Consider the following 19,397-nt stretch of genomic DNA (forward strand, 5'->3'; position numbering starts at 1 on the left):
TGCACTATGTAGGGAATAGGGCTCTGGTCTAAAGTAGTGCACTATGTAGGGAATAGGGCTCTGGTCTAAGGTAGTGCACTATGTAGGGAATATGGCTCTGGTCTAAAGTAGTGCACTATGTAGGGAATAGGGTACCATTTAGGATGCATCCATTAAATAATCCAGTTAGTGCACTAAGCCTTTCGCTGCTTCCTCCTCCACCTCTTCTTCCTCTTCCTCCTCCTCTTCCTCTTCCTCCTCCTCCTCCTCCGCCGCCCGCCAACCGTGAGCCGATATCCTGGCCACACGCTACCTCCATTAGGCCCCAGTGCAACCTGGGTAGAAAATCCTCACATCGCTTGCAGAGACAGCCAAGGCTCAACTGCCTCAATGCTGTACTTTGAATGAATTACCAAATCCTGTCTCTAGGCTTTGAGGAAGGAACACCATACCGGATTGGCTTTAACCTTGATTACACACTAAGTAATACCCTGCAATGCCTTAAGATGAATTAGTCATCATTACCCTGCTCCATCATCCACATTCAAGCATAGGGATTTCTCCTGTCCCACACTAATGAAATTAGGGGCTTTTGGGGCTTTTGGGGCTTTTTATTTCACTCGACTGACTGGGTCTGGTATCCTGTAGAGCTGTAGTACTGTGGAGGGTTGAGTTAGTACTGACTGGGTCTGGTATCCTGTAGAGGGTTGAGTTAGTACTGACTGGGTCTGGTATCCTGTAGAGCTGTAGTACTGTGGAGGGTTGAGTTAGTACTGACTGGGTCTGGTATCCTGTAGAGCTGTAGTACTGTGGAGGGTTGAGTTAGTACTGACTGGGTCTGGTATCCTGTAGAGCTGTAGTACTGTGGAGGGTTGAGTTAGTACTGACTGGGTCTGGTATCCTGTAGAGCTGTAGTACTGTGGAGGGTTGAGTTAGTACTGACTGGGTCTGGTATCCTGTAGAGCTGTAGTACTGTGGAGGGTTGAGTTAGTACTGACTGGGTCTGGTATCCTGTAGAGCTGTAGTACTGTGGAGGGTTGAGTTAGTACTGACGGGGTCTGGTATCCTGTAGAGCTGTAGTACTGTGGAGGGTTGAGTTAGTACTGACTGGGTCTTGTAGTACTGTGGAGGGTTGAGATAGTACTGACTGGGTCTGGTATCCTGTAGAGCTGTAGTACTGTGGAGGGTTGAGTTACTACTGACGGGGTCTGGTATCCTGTAGAGCTGTAGTACTGTGGAGGGTTGAGTTAGTACTGACTGGGTCTGGTATCCTGTAGAGGGTTGAGTTAGTACTGACTGGGTCTGGTATCCTGTAGAGCTGTAGTACTGTGGAGGGTTGAGTTAGTACTGACTGGGTCTGGTATCCTGTAGAGCTGTAGTACTGTGGAGGGTTGAGTTAGTACTGACTGGGTCTGGTATCCTGTAGAGCTGTAGTACTGTGGAGGGTTGAGTTAGTACTGACTGGGTCTGGTATCCTGTAGAGCTGTAGTACTGTGGAGGGTTGAGTTAGTACTGATTGGGTCTTGTAGTACTGTGGAGGGTTGAGTTAGTACTGACTGGGTCTTGTAGTACTGTGGAGGGTTGAGTTAGTACTGACTGGGTCTGGTATCCTGTAGAGCTGTAGTACTGTGGAGGGTTGAGTTAGTACTGACTGGGTCTGGTATCCTGTAGAGCTGTAGTACTGTGGAGGGTTGAGTTAGTACTGACTGGGTCTGGTATCCTGTAGAGCTGTAGTACTGTGGAGGGTTGAGTTAGTACTGATTGGGTCTTGTAGTACTGTGGAGGGTTGAGTTAGTACTGACTGGGTCTTGTAGTACTGTAGAGCTGTAGTACTGTGGAGGGTTGAGTTAGTACTGACTGGGTCTGGTATCCTGTAGAGCTGTAGTACTGTGGAGGGTTGAGTTAGTACTGACTGGGTCTGGTATCCTGTAGAGCAGTAGTACTATGGAGGGTTGAGTTAGTACTGATTGGGTCTTGTAGTACTGTGGAGGGTTGAGTTAGTACTGACTGGGTCTTGTAGTACTGTGGAGGGTTGAGGTAGTACTGACTGGGTCTTGTAGTACTGTGGAGGGTTGAGTTAGTACTGACTGGGTCTGGTATCCTGTAGAGCTGTAGTACTGTGGAGGGTTGAGTTAGTACTGACTGGGTCTGGTATCCTGTAGAGCTGTAGTACTGTGGAGGGTTGAGTTACTACTGACGGGGTCTGGTATCCTGTAGAGCTGTAGTACTGTGGAGGGTTGAGTTAGTACTGACTGGGTCTGGTATCCTGTAGAGGGTTGAGTTAGTACTGACTGGGTCTGGTATCCTGTAGAGCTGTAGTACTGTGGAGGGTTGAGTTAGTACTGACTGGGTCTGGTATCCTGTAGAGCTGTAGTACTGTGGAGGGTTGAGTTAGTACTGACTGGGTCTGGTATCCTGTAGAGCTGTAGTACTGTGGAGGGTTGAGTTAGTACTGACTGGGTCTGGTATCCTGTAGAGCTGTAGTACTGTGGAGGGTTGAGTTACTACTGACGGGGTCTGGTATCCTGTAGAGCTGTAGTACTGTGGAGGGTTGAGTTAGTACTGACTGGGTCTGGTATCCTGTAGAGGGTTGAGTTAGTACTGACTGGGTCTGGTATCCTGTAGAGCTGTAGTACTGTGGAGGGTTGAGTTAGTACTGACTGGGTCTGGTATCCTGTAGAGCTGTAGTACTGTGGAGGGTTGAGTTAGTACTGACTTGGTCTTGTAGTACTGTGGAGGGTTGAGTTAGTACTGACTGGGTCTTGTAGTACTGTGGAGGGTTGAGTTAGTACTGACTGGGTCTTGTATCCTGTAGAGCTGTAGTACTGTGGAGGGTTGAGGTAGTACTGACTGGGTCTTGTAGTACTGTGGAGGGTTGAGTTAGTACTGACTGGGACTTGTAGTACTGTGGAGGGTTGAGTTAGTACTGACTGGGTCTTGTAGTACTGTGGAGGGTTGAGTTAGTACTGACTGGGTCTTGTAGTACTGTGGAGGGTTGAGTTGGTACTGACTGGGTCTGGTATCCTGTAGAGCTGTAGTACTGTGGAGGGCTGAGTTAGTACTGACTGGGTCTTGTAGTACTGTGGAGGGTTGAGTTAGTACTGACTGGGTCTGGTATCCTGTAGAGCTGTAGTACTGTGGAGGGTTGAGTTAGTACTGACTGGGTCTTGTAGTACTGTGGAGGGTTGAGTTAGTACTGACTGGGTCTTGTATCCTGTAGAGGTGTAGTACTGTGGAGGGTTGAGTTAGTACTGACTGGGTCTTGTATCCTGTAGAGCTGTAGGGGCAGCACGCTCGGTCAAGGAGGGACAGAGAGAAAGAGGCATGGAAGGAGGGAAGGGAGAAAAGGAGAGAGGAGGAAGAGAGGGAGAGAACAACTTAAGATGTCCCTGTGCAGACGTGCGATGGACAGGATATTACTTCCTTATTTCTCTGTGTATTTTATTCCCTAACTCCTCCTCCCTCCCCACCAGGCTGTAGTGACAGACAGGCAGCGTGCCTCCGGATCAATAGAGGAGGGATTCTGTCTTTGTTTCCTGATGTTTCTACCACACCACTCTGCCCTGCCTAGCTTCAGGTTACTGTCCACACACACACACACACACAGAGACACACAGAGAGAGAGAGAGAGAGAGAGAGAGAGAGAGAGAGAGAGAGAGAGAGAGAGAGAGAGAGAGAGAGAGAGAGAGAGAGAGAGAGAGAGAGAGAGAGAGAGAGAGAGAGAGAGAAAAAATAAAAACTACCTTTATGACCTCAGATGAAAGCTGATTCTCTCTCTCTCTCTCTCTCTCTCTCTCTCTCTCTCTCTCTCTCTCTCTCTCTCTCTCTCTCTCTCTCTCTCTCTCTCTCTCATAAATAATTCAATACAACGGCATGTATGACTAATGTAAGGAAGGGACACAACAACTAGCGGGTCTGGTACAGGGTCAACTAGTGGGTCTGGTACAGGGTCAACTAGTGGGTCTGGTACAGGGTCAACTAGTGGGTCTGGTACAGGGTCAACTAGTGGGTCTGGTACATGGTCAACTAGTGGGTCTGGTACAGGGTCAACTAGCGGGTCTGGTACAGGGTCAACTAGCGGGTCTGGTACAGGGTCAACTAGTGGGTCTGGTACAGGGTCAACTAGTGGGTCTGGTACAGGGTCAACTAGTGGGTCTGGTACATGGTCAACTAGTGGGTCTGGTACAGGGTCAACTAGTGGGTCTGGTACAGGGTCAACTAGCGGGTCTGGTACAGGGTCAACTAGTGGGTCTGGTACAGGGTCAAATAGTGGGTCTGGTACAGGGTCAACAAGCGGGTCTGGTACAGGGTCAACTAGCGGGTCTGGTACAGGGTCAACTAGTGAGTCTGGTACAGGGTCAACTAGTGGGTCTGGTACAGGAGGAGGAGGTGGAGGAGGATGAGGAGGAGGAGGAGGAGGAGGAGGAGGAGGAGGAGAGAGAAGAGCATTTGACCTGCAGTCTGATATAATACCTCACCTTTACACTAGAGCCTTAGAGGAAGCAGAAACCCCTCCCCCTTTAGAAACCCCTCCCCCTTTAGAAAGCACCAATGGTTTCTGAGTCACCTTTACACTAGAGCCTTAGAGGAAGCAGAAACCCCTCCCCCTTTAGAAACCCCTCCCCCTTTAGAAAGCACCAACGGTTTCTGAGTCACCTTTGACCTGCAGCTGCCTCACAATAGAGGCCATGTTGGATATCCTGAGAGGGGCTAATGGGAACACCTCGACGACCATCAGAATGATCCTACCTCAGTCAGTCCACCAGAATAGAAATGAAAGTTGGTCTGTACATACAACTAGAAACTCCAGAAATGAACTGAGTCATTGACACCGAACTGAAAATGACCTGAGCCCCAAGCTAGCCACATGCTACAGACTACAGATACTACTGCTGTGAGCCCCCAGCTAGCCACATGCTACAGACTACAGATACTGCTGCTGTGAGCCCCCAGCTAGCCACATGCTACAGACTACAGATACTACTGCTGTGAGCCCCCAGCTAGCCACATGCTACAGATGCTACTGCTGTGAGCCCCCAGCTAGCCACATGCTACAGATGCTACTGCTGTGAGCCCCCAGCTAGCCACATGCTACAGACTACAGATACTACTGCTGTGAGCCCCCAGCCAGCCACATGCTACAGACTACAGATACTACTGCTGTGAGCCCCCAGCTAGCCACATGCTACAGATGCTACTGCTGTGAGCCCCCAGCTAGCCACATGCTACAGATGCTACTGCTGTGAGCCCCCAGCTAGCCACATGCTACAGACTACAGATACTACTGCTGTGAGCCCCCAGCCAGCCACATGCTACAGACTACAGATACTACTGCTGTGAGCCCCCAGCTAGCCACATGCTACAGACTACAGATACTACTGCTGTGAGCCCCCAGCTAGCCACATGCTACAGACTACAGATACTACTGCTGTGAGCCCCCAGCTAGCCACATGCTACAGACTACAGATACTACTGCTGTGAGCCCCCAGCTAGCCACATGCTACAGACTACAGATACTACTGCTGTGAGCCCCCAGCTAGCCACATGCTACAGACTACAGATACTACTGCTGTGAGCCCCCAGCTAGCCACATGCTACAGACTACAGATACTACTGCTGTGAGCCCCCAGCTAGCCACATGCTACAGACTACAGACACTACTGCTGTGAGCCCCCAGCTAGCCACATGCTACAGATACTACTGCTGTGAGCCCCCAGCTAGCCACATGCTACAGACTACAGATACTACTGCTGTGTATTTTTCTGGAAATCTCTGCTCTTCTCTGTTCCCAGTTAAACCCTCTTTGTGAGGACTGAGGGGGTGATTTGGCTTAGCCCCCCCCCCCCCCCCCCCCCCCCCCCCCCCCCCGACAACTGCCTCATCCCTCCAGTGTGTCTCTCTCTGTCTGTGGCACTAAGCCTGTTTAAAGACATGTCAGACGAGGTTAAAGTCCTGATTAAGACACTGTAGTAGTACAACAGGTAGAACTATGAGACCCTGCAGATTACACATGGATAAAGACTAAGCTGATGGACTTCCAAGTCTTCTCAGGGAGGGGTTAGTTGACATACAGTGGGTTTATACAGTTACAACCCAATAATATACCAGTTAGAACCCAATAACATATCAGATAGAACCCAATAATATATCAGTTAGAACCCAATAATATATCAGTTAGAACCCAATAATATATCAGTTTGAACCCAATAATATATATGTTAGAACCCAATAATATATCTGTTAGAACCCAATAATATATCTGTTAGAACCCAATAATATTTCAGATAGAACCCAATAATATATCAGTTAGAACCCAATAATATATCAAATAGAACCCAATAATATATCAGATAGAACCCAATAATATATCAGATAGAACCCAATAATATATCAGTTAGAACCCAATAATATATCAGTTAGAACGCAATAATATATCTGTTAGAACCCAATAATATATCAGTTAGAACCCAATAATATATCAGATAGAACCCAATAATATATCAGATAGAACCCAATAATATATCAGTTAGAACCCAATAATATATCAGTTAGAACCCAATAATATATCAGATAGAACCCAATAATATATCTATTAGAACCCAATAATATATCAGATAGAACCCAATAATATATCAGATAGAACCCAATAATCTATCAGATAGAACCCAATAATATGTAAACAGTTAACAGTTAAACGCACTGTTCCCAGACCAGTTAAACCCACTGTTCCCAGGCCAGTTAAACCCACTGTTCCCAGACCAGTTAAACCCACTGTTCCCAGGCCAGTTAAACCCACTGTTCCCAGGCCAGTTAAACCCACTGTTCCCAGGCCAGTTAAACCCACGGTTCCCAGGCCAGTTAAACCCACTGTTCCCAGGCCAGTTAAACCCACTGTTCCCAGGCCAGTTAAACCCACTGTTCCCAGGCCAGTTAAACCCACTGTTCCCAGGCCAGTTAACCCACTGTTCCCAGGCCAGTTAACCCCACTGTTCCCAGGCCAGTTAAAGCCACTGTTCCCAGACCAGTTAAACCCACTGTTCCCAGGCCAGTTAAACCCACTGTTCCCAGACCAGTTAAACCCACTGTTCCCAGACCAGTTAAACCCACTGTAAACCCACTGTTCCCAGACCAGTTAACCCACTGTTCCCAGACCAGTTAAACCCACTGTTCCCAGACCAGTTAACCCCACTCTTCCCAGACCAGTTAACCCACTGTTCCCAGGCCAGTTAAACCCACTGTAAACCCACTGTTCCCAGACCAGTTAACCCACTGTTCCCAGACCAGTTAAACCCACTGTTCCCAGACCAGTTAACCCCACTCTTCCCAGACCAGTTAACCCACTGTTCCCAGGCCAGTTAACCCCACTGTTCCCAGACCAGTTAAACCCACTGTTCCCAGACCAGTTAAACCCACTGTTCCCAGGCCAGTTAAACCCACTGTTCCCAGACCAGTTAAACCCACTGTTCCCAGACCATCCTTGTAAATAATGATTTGTTTTTAACTGATTCATTGACATTTCCTAGTAAAATAAAATGTGGAGCCCTTTCATTACAGGTAAACACAGGCTGTTTGAGAGAACATTATTTTTCCACCAGGACATTTTAACCATAAATATTGGAGCATGATTTGTGATATTAAAAAAAATACATGAAATATCTATAGAGTATCTATAGAGTATTTATAGAGTATCTATAGAGTGTTTATAGAGTATCTATAGAGTGTTTATAGAGTATCTATAGAGTATCTATGGAGTATCTATAGAGTATTTATAGAGTATCTATAGAGTATCTATAGAGTATTTATAGAGTATCTATAGAGTATCTATAGAGTATTTATAGAGTATCTATAGAGTATCTATAGAGTATCTATAGAGTATTTATAGAGTGTTTATAGAGTATTTATAGAGTATCTATAGAGTATCTATAGAGTATCTATAGAGTATTTATAGAGTATCTATAGAGTATCTATAGAGTATCTATAGAGTAGGCCCTCAGTCAACAGGTTCAGGTTGTCTCAACAGGTTGTTGAGAACATCTGGTATGTTGTCATGTTTAAAACATTCCCTCTCAATAATAACTTCCATCACATACTAGCCGTTTGTCTTTCCTCCCACAGAGATGTTAGGGCTGGGAATTACCAGGGACCTCACAACACAATATCAACACCATACCTGTGTGTCCATGCCATACATATTGTACTGTGTGTCGATGCCATACGTATTGTATTGTGTGTCGATGCCATACGTATTGTACTGTGTGTCGATGCCATACGTATTGTACTGTGTGTCGATGCCATACGTATTGTACTGTGTGTCGATGCCATACGTATTGTACTGTGTGTCGATGCCATACATATTGTACTGTGTGTCGATGCCATACGTACTGTGTCGATGCCATACGTATTGTACTGTGTGTCGATGCCATACGTACTGTGTCAATGCCATATGTATTGTACTGTGTGTCGATGCCATACGTATTGTACTGTGTGTCGATGCCATACGTACTGTGTCGATGCCATACGTACTGTGTCGATGCCATACGTATTGTATTGTGTGTTGATGCCATACGTACTGTGTCGATGCCATACATATTGTGTGTCGATGCCATACATATTGTGTGTCGATGCCATACATATTGTGTGTCGATGCCATACATATTGTGTGTCGATGCCATACATATTGTGTGTCGATGCCATACGTATTGTATTGTGTGTCGATGCCATACGTACTGTGTGTCGATGCCATACGTATTGTATTGTGTGTCGATGCCATACGTACTGTGTGTCGATGCCATACGTATTGTATTGTGTGTCGATGCCATACGTACTGTGTGTCGATGCCATACGTATTGTATTGTGTGTCGATGCCATACGTACTGTGTGTCGATGCCATACGTATTGTATTGTGTGTCGATGCCATACATATTGTGTGTCGATGCCATACGTATTGTATTGTGTGTCGATGCCATACGTACTGTGTGTCGATGCCATACGTATTGTATTGTGTGTCGATGCCATACGTACTGTGTGTCGATGCCATACGTATTGTATTGTGTGTCGATGCCATACATATTGTGTGTCGATGCCATACGTGTGTCGATGCCATACGTATTGCGATTCTCACTATTCTACATGTATTCAAATTTGGAAACTGCGATTTGATGTTCCAAACATATCGCTCACCATTATGTCTGCTGCCGAGGGACAAGAGAGGAAACAAATGGTCTCCCTCGTTAAAAAAAGAAGATGGAGAACAAGCTATGAAGGAAAAATACTGGAGTTTTTGGTACAAGACACAGCCAACCAATGCAAAGAAATAACATTGCGATATTGTCAAAACAACAACAAAACAACAAAATGTAACTGATTGGATTTCTCCACCGTCACAGAGAGATGTATTAAAGTGTAATTCTGTTATAAAACGGCCGTGGGGTGACGTCTGGTTGAAGAGGTCTGGATTTCAACACATGATACATCTTCCTAAATATTACACGGAATCGATGTGTCATGATGTCACCGGCTCCTCTCTCTCTCTCTCTCTGTCCCTCTCTCTCTCTCTCTCTCTCTGTCCCTCTCTCTCTGTCTCTCTCTCTGTCTCTCTCTCTCTCTCTCTCTCTGTCTCTCTCTCTGTCTCTCTCTCTGTCTCTCTCTCTCTCTCTCTCTCTCTCTCTCTCTCTCACACTGTCCCCCTCCCTTGCTCTCTCTCTCTCTCTCCACGATGTGCAGCATGACCTACCTGTCACCATGCACCCCACCTCTCTCTCTCTCTTTCTCTCTCACTCTGTCCCTCTCTCTCTTTCCATATCTCCAACTCTCCAACTCTCTCTCTCTCCCTCTCTTTCCATATCTCCAACTCTCTCTTTCCCTCTCTTTCCATATCTCCAACTCTCTCTCTCTCTCAGTCTCTTTCCATATCTCCAACTCTCTCTCCCTCTCTTTCCATATCTCCAACTCTCTCTCTCTCTCTTTCTCTCTCACTCTGTCCCTCTCTCTCTCTCTTTCCATATCTACAACTCTCCCTCTCTCCCTCCCTCTCCCTCTCCCTTTCCATATCTCCATCTCTATCTCTCTCTCTCTCTCTTTCCATATCTCCATCTCTCTCTCACTCGTGTTACACTATACCTACACTCCAGTACACCAGTCCATTAAGTAGAGAGGGAAAAGATCTTAAGCAGAGGAGATGGATGAGGGGTAGGAGGAAGGAATATGGTGGATAATCACAATGCTGTCGTTTATATATCGAATGCTGTCCTGCTTTCTGTCTGTTTGCTGTGTCGGACACATGTAAAGCCAAACACAAATTTCCAACATTCCAACAAGAAGGGAATTTGAATCTTAACGTCACCTAAATAAACAAAGGTTCACATAAATCAATAAAAACCTGGTTGAATGGTTTCTGGTTCCTACCTGTATAATGGACATCCTGCTACTGGGGGTATCTGTGGTGTTAGTCACCGGGCCAGTGAAGGACGTGTGACAGCCGACGCCGTGGCCCTGTCCCTGGGGCACCGACAGGTTGTTGGCCGTGGGCTTGAGGTACATGACCTCCGACCTGGGCGAGCTCAGCGGCAGCCGCGTCTGGTAATCGAAATACATGGGGGAGGTGGCGAGCGACGGGGAGCTCACCACGTTCATGACGTTCATGGCGTCCCGTTCCTCCACCTCGCTCTGAACTAGCATGATGTCATTCTTGTTGATCTTCTTCTTCTTGCCTTTGCCCAGCTGCGGGTGAGAGTACTCCGCGATGCGGCAGTTGTACGTCCTGATCTCCTTGTTCTCCCGTTTGCACTTCACGGCGATGGTTACCATGGCAGCCAGCAGCATCATAGAGATGATGGATAAGGTGACGATGAGAGGGAGCGAGGTGTCCCAGTTGTGATGCTCTTCGTTGATGTGGGGCTCGCCGCCCGGCAGCGGTCCGCTGTAGGCCTTGACGATGAGGCGTGCGGCGGTGGTGAGGGTGGGCTTCCCGTGGTCCATCACCCTGATGATCAGCTCCACCGTGGGGCTGACGTCCTCCCAGAAGGGGTGGGCGGTCCGTACCTCGCCCGTCACCGGGTCCATCTCGAACAGATGCTCCTCGTTACCGTCGGAGATCTCGTAGGTCAACCGCCCGCTCTCGCCGTAATCGTTGTCGACCGCCCTCACCGTGGTGACGACGTAACCTACGCCGACGTTCCGTGGCACGTGGATCTCCGCCGTGTCGTTCAGGAGCAGCGGGAGAACGATGACGGGGATATTGTCGTTAACGTCTAAGACGCTGACCCTGACCGTGGTGTTGCTCTCCAGGTGAGGAGACCCAGCATCCTTCGCCAAGACCTTAAAATCAAAGAATTTGATTTGTTCGTAGTTGAATGACCTCACGGCGTAGATTGCCCCGTTGGCCGCGTTCACGTTCACGAAGGTGTTGACGTCTCCTCCGCTCACGTTGGAGTTGAGGATGGAGTAGAACACGGTTCCGTTCTGGCCCAGGTCCGGGTCTAGAGCGAGGACGGAACCCAGATACTCCCCGGGGATGTTGTTCTCCGGCACCTGGAGCAGATACACAGCTTTGGTGAAACGCGGAACATTATCGTTCTCGTCGAGAATCTTCACCGTGAACGACTTGGTGGAGTTAAGGGGCGGCGTGCCGTTGTCCTTGGCCACGATGGTGACGTTGTACTCGTCCTGCTGTTCTCTGTCCAGAGGCCTGTCCGTCACCACGGTGTAGAAGTTGTCGTAGTTCTCCTCTAGTTTAAACGGAACGTTCCCCAAGACTCTACACTGGAGCTTCCCGTTCCTCCCAGAGTCTTTATCCGTGACTCTGACCAGAGCGATGACCGTGCCTGGTGGGGCTGCCTCGCTAATGGCCCCCTGCCTCACAGACACAAACCCTATGGAGGGCCAGTTGTCATTCCTGTCGATCACATTCACAGTTACTTTACAGTGGCCTGGGATGGGGTTAGGGCCTAAATCCTTAGCCTGAACATCTATTTCTATAATAGGGTTCTCCTCGTAGTCAATCTCTCCTTGTATTTTTATGACTCCCGTTCTAGAATCTATAGAGAAGAGTTCTCTGATTCTATCCGGGGCGTAGCCGCTGAATGAATAAACCACCTGACCATTGGAACCCTCGTCTGGGTCTGTGGCGTTTAAATCTATCAATACTTTCCCAGGTGGGGAGTTTTCTGGGATTTCTACAACATAAGAGGGCTGTTCAAACACAGGGCTGTTATCGTTAGAGTCAATAACTTTCACATTAATCTGCATGGTTCCTGATCTGGGATACTCCCCGCCGTCCGTAGCGGTTAGGATGAGGGTGTGATGGTTACGTTCCTCCCGGTCTAACGGCCGTTGAATAACTAACTCGGGAAATTTAGTTCCGTCCCCGCGGGATTTTACATCCAGAGAAAACAGATTGTAGTCGTCTCGTGTGATCTGGTAGGTTTTTAGCCCGTTCTCCCCAGCGTCCGGGTCATGAGCGCTAGTAAGCGGGAAGCGGGTGCCCGGGGCAGCGTTCTCAGAAATGTCAATATCAATCTGATCGGAAGGGAACGTGGGCGAGTTGTCGTTGATGTCGACTATATCTACCTTAATCATGCAGATCTCTTTGTCGTTAGCAAACACCTCCATGGAGAGCTGACATTTGGGGTTCCGCCGACACAGTGTTTCCCTGTCGATGCGCTGCTTGGTATAGAGCAGCCCGCTCTCAGGGTCCACATCGATGAGATGCGGTGCTGAATTCTCCAGAACTCTGAAGTTTGATTTTTTCCCTTGTCCTCCTTGCCCGAGACCGAGTTTAGCATCTTTAGCGATGTTGCCTATAACCGTCCCCGGTCCTTGTTCTTCGTTAACGGAATAATTCAAGTTTTTCAAAGCCAGGGCTTGAGCCCAAAGGAGAAGGAAAAATAAAATGGAAAGATACATCCTTCGGTGAGAGGTTTTTTAATTTCGAGCGATTTTGTTTTTTACGCCTCCGACTCCGACTTGTTGATTTCTCCAACACAAAATGGGTGATTTCTACCATTCAGGATCAAACACACAGTTCCGTTCATCGTGGAATGTAGAAGTCATTCTAGAGCACCGATTTAAATTCCCTTTTTCTCTCTCTCTCTCTCTCTCGCTCTCCTTTCCCTTATAGAAAACGCTGGTGCTCGTGGACACCTAATTTAAATTCAGTTGAACGCCTAGGGCTCATCTCAGGAATAATCGTAACCCGGTCTGTCTCCAACCGGATAGAATAGCCGTTATGCGTTCCCGTTGCTCTCTCTGTCGCTCTCTTACCTGAAACACAAAGGGGGGTGAATAGTATTATATGTTAATAAACTGTATTCATATATCAATATACTAGACATAATGAACCGTCTCGACTTGATAATTATATCCTTAGCTATGGGTGAATATGCAGTGACTGAGTCCTTCAACATGAAACGCACAACTAATGCGTAAATCATTGCCACAATGGATGGGGATAGCCTGTCAATTAGGTAACCTTGAGAAGCGTCGGGGAGGCGCAGTGCTAATGATACACAATACTGCTCTGTGTTGTTGTCCTTTGGATCGTATGGATATGTAATCTATAAACTATCCGTGTGTTATAGGAAATCTGACACATGCGCTTCAGTGGGATATTCAAATTGGTTATTAGGATGTAGATGACAACGGTCATAAGTATGAATAAATATGTCATTTCTTCCCTGTGACACATTCGGCAGTTTATAACTAAAGAAACAGACGAATGTATAGCCATATCTAAATCAATAGCTATATAGCCGCCCGATTTGAGTAACCCTTATGAATAGGAACGCGTTAAAATGAGCCTCTTACACGCATTACCAAATTAGCATAATCCGCCTATTTAAAACGATCCAAAGGGAAATCATAACTAGCGAGACACAAAACAAGACTAGAATCAAGCCTCCTATTTATTCCGTTCCAGCTCTTCTGGGCTGGCGAGGCTCGTGGCGTCTCAGAAGCTGTTGCATCAACACCGAGAGACAGGAGAGGTTTGGTAAAAACTCCCGTTATCCGTTTGAAACGCCTTATAGTCTGCCTGGTGAGAATATCAATCCTATAGGAAACACCTGCGCTACGACAGTAGACCAGAGAAGGGGTAAAACACATCCACTTACCGAAAGGTATCAGGTTAAATACAAAATACAAATAATCCCTGGTTTTGGTTTATGTTAAAACCCAATCCCCTCGCTTGGTCTGTCACCCTGCTATTCCTTCTCCGGGTGGTGAGAATGAAGCCAGCAACCAGCTCCGACCGACGCAGACTAGCAGCGCTACGAGTGGTGCGGGTTCAGCTACCGAAGTAGAAGTGCTCCACAAAAAGTATGACTGTAATGTCAATGAGCTCGTTCCGTTCTCCTCTCCGTTCTCCCGGTGCGGCTGATTAGAATGCAGAGGCTTGCCTTCCCCTTCGCGGTGAGTCACCGGATCCTTCGAGGAGAATGTTTCTGAGAAAAGAGCTGTGAAGATTCCAAATGGAAAATATAGATCCACGGTGGTTATTAGAGACGTGTTTACCGGTCCGGTGAGCTGCACTGATGCCCGGGTTACACGTTCCCGTATAGCGGCACGTCCTTGTCGGTTCTCACTCTCCGGTTTAAAAGACAGACAGACAGCGGTGGGTTATGGTCAATGTCTCAATAATAACAGTCCTATTCAAAACGTTCCACAGTTGATTGTCATATTGTCTGTAAACGTAGGTAGCCTGTAAATTGTCATTGTCATTAAAAAAAAAAAAACTGGTTATAAAGAAAACTGACGGTTGGATTATTATGTTACTCGTGCGGGTCTGTTCATTCCCGTTGCACCGCTTCTCTCGGACTAAACTCTGCTCAACTCATGGTGCGTTAAACATTCCTACCGATGCAACGCTAACCAATAGATTTGAAGAGGTGGGTACGACTCTCGGCCTATAGGAGTTCACCGTGTCCGTAACAAGGGAGGGATTTAAAAACCAGTTGACAGAATACAGATTGGTAGGTGGTCCCTAGGCGCAACCGACACGAACAGAATGGATAGTCCTTCGGTTCCTCTGCTTTCCATTTTCAAAAATTCAAAAACAGACACGGTTTTGATTTGAACCTATCTACCTAGCAGCTGTTTAGGACTATAGTTGGTTGCCCATTTGAGCTAGACGGATCGTTCCGTTTTTCGCCACGTGGTGTTAGTTCATATTTTATAGCCTATTTATGTATTAACATAGCCTACCATTTTTTTCCGAGAACAAGTTTAACTTGTGGGTTGTGTGTGTGTGTGTCCTATGATAACATAATGTAGTTGTTAGATCATCTCTTTCAGTACAAGGACAGATGGTGTTTGATATAATGATTTGATATGTACGAAATGGAGCTCAGACGTGACTGATTGATTATGGTCGTGTTTATGCTGTGTGTGTGTGTGTGTGTGTGTTCTCTCACATGCATACATTTATGTTATTCAGAAGAACTAGTTCAAAAAATGAAACTTTTATGTCTGCTTGATGCCCCGGTAATAACCTCGACCGCAGATAGAACTGTGTATGAACCCAGCGTGTCCCATTACCCGTGTCAGACATGTGGGTGTCCGTACAGGGCGAGGCAGTAGGCCCAGGCTGTTTCTAACGGATCAGGACATACTGAACCTCGCCTCATGAATACCTCGGGTTATTACTGTTGAATAATGCCTCCTTCTGCCCAGACGGCATCGTTCACAGTCTGCTGGGATGAAGTCTACACATTTACACAGTGTTTTTTTTTTTTTTGGGGGGGGGGGGTTGTTTCTCAACCATGTACAATATGCTTTGTGTGTGTGTTTAGTGTGTGTGTGTTTAGTGTGTGGGTGTTTTGTGTGTGTGTGTTTTGTGTGTGTGTGTGTTTAGTGTGTGGGTGTTTGTTTAGTGTGTGTGTTTAGTGTTTGTGTGTGTTTAGTGAGTGTTTGTGTGTGTGTGTTTAGTGTGTGTTTAGTGTGTGTGTGTTTAGTGTGTGTGTGTTTAGTGTGTGTGTATTTAGTGTGTGTGTGTTTAGTGAGTGTGTGTGGGTGTGTGTTTAGTGTGTGTGTGTGTGTGTTTAGTGTGTGTGTGTTTAGTGTGTGTGTGTGTTTAGTGAGTGTGTGTTTAGTGTGTGTGTGTGTGTGTTTAGTGTGTGTGTGTGTTTAGTGTGTGTGTGTGTGTGTGTTTAGTGTGTGTGTGTTTAGTGTGTGTGTGTTTAGTGTGTGTGTGTGTCGCTGCTACACTGTATGACCATGGCCTTAACACAACGGCGGCAGTCTGGAGGAAAATCAACCACCAGCCCTGATGAAATGTCACCAAAGCCGTGTGAGATAAAGCAGACCGTTAGCAGCTTCCTCCATTAGCTCAATTAAATGGCCGCGCGAGGAGAGGTTCCTACGGAAACCGGCATTGGAGGCGGCCGGACTGAATAGCTACATTAAAACACAATTTCGCAAATTACATTTCAATTTAATGGCGACAGTCTTTCTTCAGGTAATGAGAGTGAATGCTTGTTGTGGAGCGCAGGCTAGGTGGTGGCACATTTAGAAAACATGGAAAACCTCTCTTTTTGCATATATCGCTCTCTTTTTCTCATTCTCACTCTCCCTCTCTACCTTTCTCTTTCTGTCTTTTTCTCCCTTTTCTCTCTCTCTCTCTGTCTCTCTCTCTCTCTCTCCCCCCTTCTCTATTTCTCTCTGTCCCTCTCTGTCGCTCTCTCTCTTTCTCTTTCTATCTCTATTTCTCTCTCTCTCTCTGTCTCTCTCTGTCTCTCTCTCTCTCTCTCTCTGTCTCTCTTTCTCTTTCTTTCTCTCTGTCTCTCTCTGTCTCTCTCTGTCTCTCTCTCTCTCTGTCTCTCTCTCTCTCTCTCTCTCGGTCTCTCTCTCTCTCTCTCTCTCTCTCTCTCTCTATTTCTCTCTATTTCTCTATTTCTCTCTCCACTTCTCTTTCCCTCTCTAGGTGGGATTTTACGTGGGCAGAAAATGCTTTTTTCTGTGCAGGAGAATTCTCCAAGGAGGTTATTTCTCCAGGTCTCAGTGCCCTTTTCACCAGCATTTCCATGTTCTCTGTGAGCGTGTCCTAAAATGCCCCCTTTTCCTACTACTACTGGCTAGGGCCATTGGAGTTCTGGTTCAAAGTAGTGCACTATACACGGAGTGGACAAAACATTAGGAGCACCTGCTCTTTTCATGACATAAACTGACCAGGTGAATCCAGGTGAAAGTTATGATCCCTGATTGGTCACTTGTTAAATCCACTTCAAATCAGTCTAGATGAAGGGGAGGAGACGGGTTAAAGGAGGATTTTTAAGCCTTGAGACAATTGAGGCATGGATTGTGTCTGTGCACCATTCAGAGTGTGAATGGGCAAGACAACACATTTATGTGCCTTTGAAAGGGGTAAAAGGTTACCCCCCAGGCACATCCCACTGTAGAGAGGACGACAATCCTATAGCCTGGGTTACCTACCAACTCTCAGTGTTTATCTAATCCTATAGCCTGTGTTACCTACCAACTCTCAGTGTTTATATAATCCCATAGCATGGGTTACCTACCAACTCTCAGTGTTTATCTAATCCTATAGCCTGGGTTACCTACCACCTCTCAGTGTTTATCTAATCCTATAGCCTGGGTTACCTACCAACTCTCAGTGTTTATCTAATCCTATAGCCTGGGTTACCTATCAACTCTCAGTGTTTATCTAATCCTACAGCCTGGGTTACCTATCAACTCTCAGTGTTTATCTAATCCTATAGCCTGGGTTACCTACCACCTCTGTGTTTATCTAATCCTATAGCCTGGGTTACCTACCAACTCTCAGTGTTTATCTAATCCTATAGCCTGGGTTACCTATCACCTCTCAGTGTTTATCTAATCCTATAGCCTGGGTTACCTATCACCTCTCAGTGTTTATCTAATCCTATAGCCTGGGTTACCTATCAACTCTCAGTGTTTATCTAATCCTATAGCCTGGGTTACCTACCACCTCTCAGTGTTTATCTAATCCTATAGCCTGGGTTACCTATCAACTCTCAGTGTTTATCTAATCCTATAGCCTGGGTTACCTATCAACTCTCAGTGTTTATCTAATCCTATAGCCTGGGTTACCTATCAACTCTTAGTGTTTATCTAATCCTATAGCCTGGGTTACCTACCGACTCTTAGTGTTTATATAATCCTATAGCCTGTGTTACCTATCCCCTCTCAGTGTTTATCTAATCCTATAGCCTGGGTTACCTATCCCCTCTCAGTGTTTATCTAATCCTATAGCCTGGGTTACCTATCAACTCTCAGTGTTTATCTAATCCTATAGCCTGGGTTACCTACCACCTCTGTGTTTATCTAATCCTATAGCCTGGGTTACCTATCAACTCTCAGTGTTTATCTAATCCTATAGCCTGGGTTACCTACCACCTCTGTGTTTATCTAATCCTATAGCCTGGGTTACCTACCACCTCTCAGTGTTCATCTAATCCTATAGCCTGGGTTACCTACCACCTCTCTCTCAGTGTTTATCTAATCCTATAGCCTGGGTTACCTATCACCTCTCAGTGTTTATCTAATCCTATAGCCTGGGTTGCCTACAACCTCTCAGTGTTTATCTAATCCTATAGCCTGGGTTACCTATCACCTCTCAGTGTTTATCTAATCCTATAGCCTGGGTTACCTATCAACTCTCAGTGTTTATCTAAACCTATAGCCTGGGTTACCTACCACCTCTCTCTCAGTGTTTATCTAATCCTACAGCTTTGATATTATGAGACTAGAATGACGTTATTTTCCTCCAAACAGAATAAAGGAGAACCTTGCTGTGTAAAGTCCCATCTGCCTGTATGAGATACAGAACAGTTTACCTTCCATTGACTTCAACACACGGAATGCACTCATTCAAATTCACAATAACGACTCAATGCAGAACACTGACAAACCGGCAACGCCTCAGCAGCATCACGTTTAGGGACGCAGTCCTGATGGTTCCCTATTCCCTACATAGTGCACCCTATTCCCTACGTAGTGCACCCTATTCCCTACGTAGTTCAACATTTTCCCTACGTAGTGCACCCTATTCCCTACATAGTGCACCCTATTCCCTACGTAGTGCACCCTATTCCCTACGTAGTTCACCATTTTCCCTACGTAGTGCACCCTATTCCCTACATAGTGCACCCTATTCCCTATGTAGTGCACCCTATTCTCTACATAGTGCACCCTATTCCCTACGTAGTGCACCCTATTCCCTACATAGTGCACCCTATTCCCTACGTAGTGCATCCTATTCCCTACGTAGTGCACCCTATTCCCTACGTAGTGCACCCTATTCCCTACGTAGTGCACCCTATTCTCTACATAGTGCACCCTATTCCCTACGTAGTGCACCCTATTCTCTACATAGTGCACCCTATTCCCTACGTAGTGCACCCTATTCTCTACATAGTGCACCCTATTCCCTACGTAGTGCACCC

The 19,397-nt window shown here is 46.5% G+C and overlaps 1 protein-coding gene across 1 annotated transcript in view; it reads right to left on the reverse strand.

The window, feature by feature from the left end:
- Nucleotides 1–14,674, reverse strand: part of LOC139373914 (protocadherin-17-like) — a 159,553-nt gene extending 144,879 nt beyond the window's left edge. Inside the window, exons 1-2 of the mRNA XM_071115006.1 lie at nt 14,088–14,674; nt 10,384–13,239 (exon numbers count right to left, since the gene is read on the reverse strand). Coding sequence (XP_070971107.1) covers nt 10,384–12,882 — 2,499 coding nt within the window. The 5' untranslated portion in view covers nt 12,883–13,239; nt 14,088–14,674. The remainder of the gene's footprint in view (nt 1–10,383; nt 13,240–14,087) is intronic.
- Between the last annotated feature and the right edge of the window lie 4,723 nt (nt 14,675–19,397).

The sequence above is a fragment of the Oncorhynchus clarkii genome, chromosome 18 (genome assembly GCF_045791955.1).
Source record: "Oncorhynchus clarkii lewisi isolate Uvic-CL-2024 chromosome 18, UVic_Ocla_1.0, whole genome shotgun sequence".
Lineage (NCBI taxonomy): Eukaryota > Metazoa > Chordata > Actinopteri > Salmoniformes > Salmonidae > Oncorhynchus > Oncorhynchus clarkii.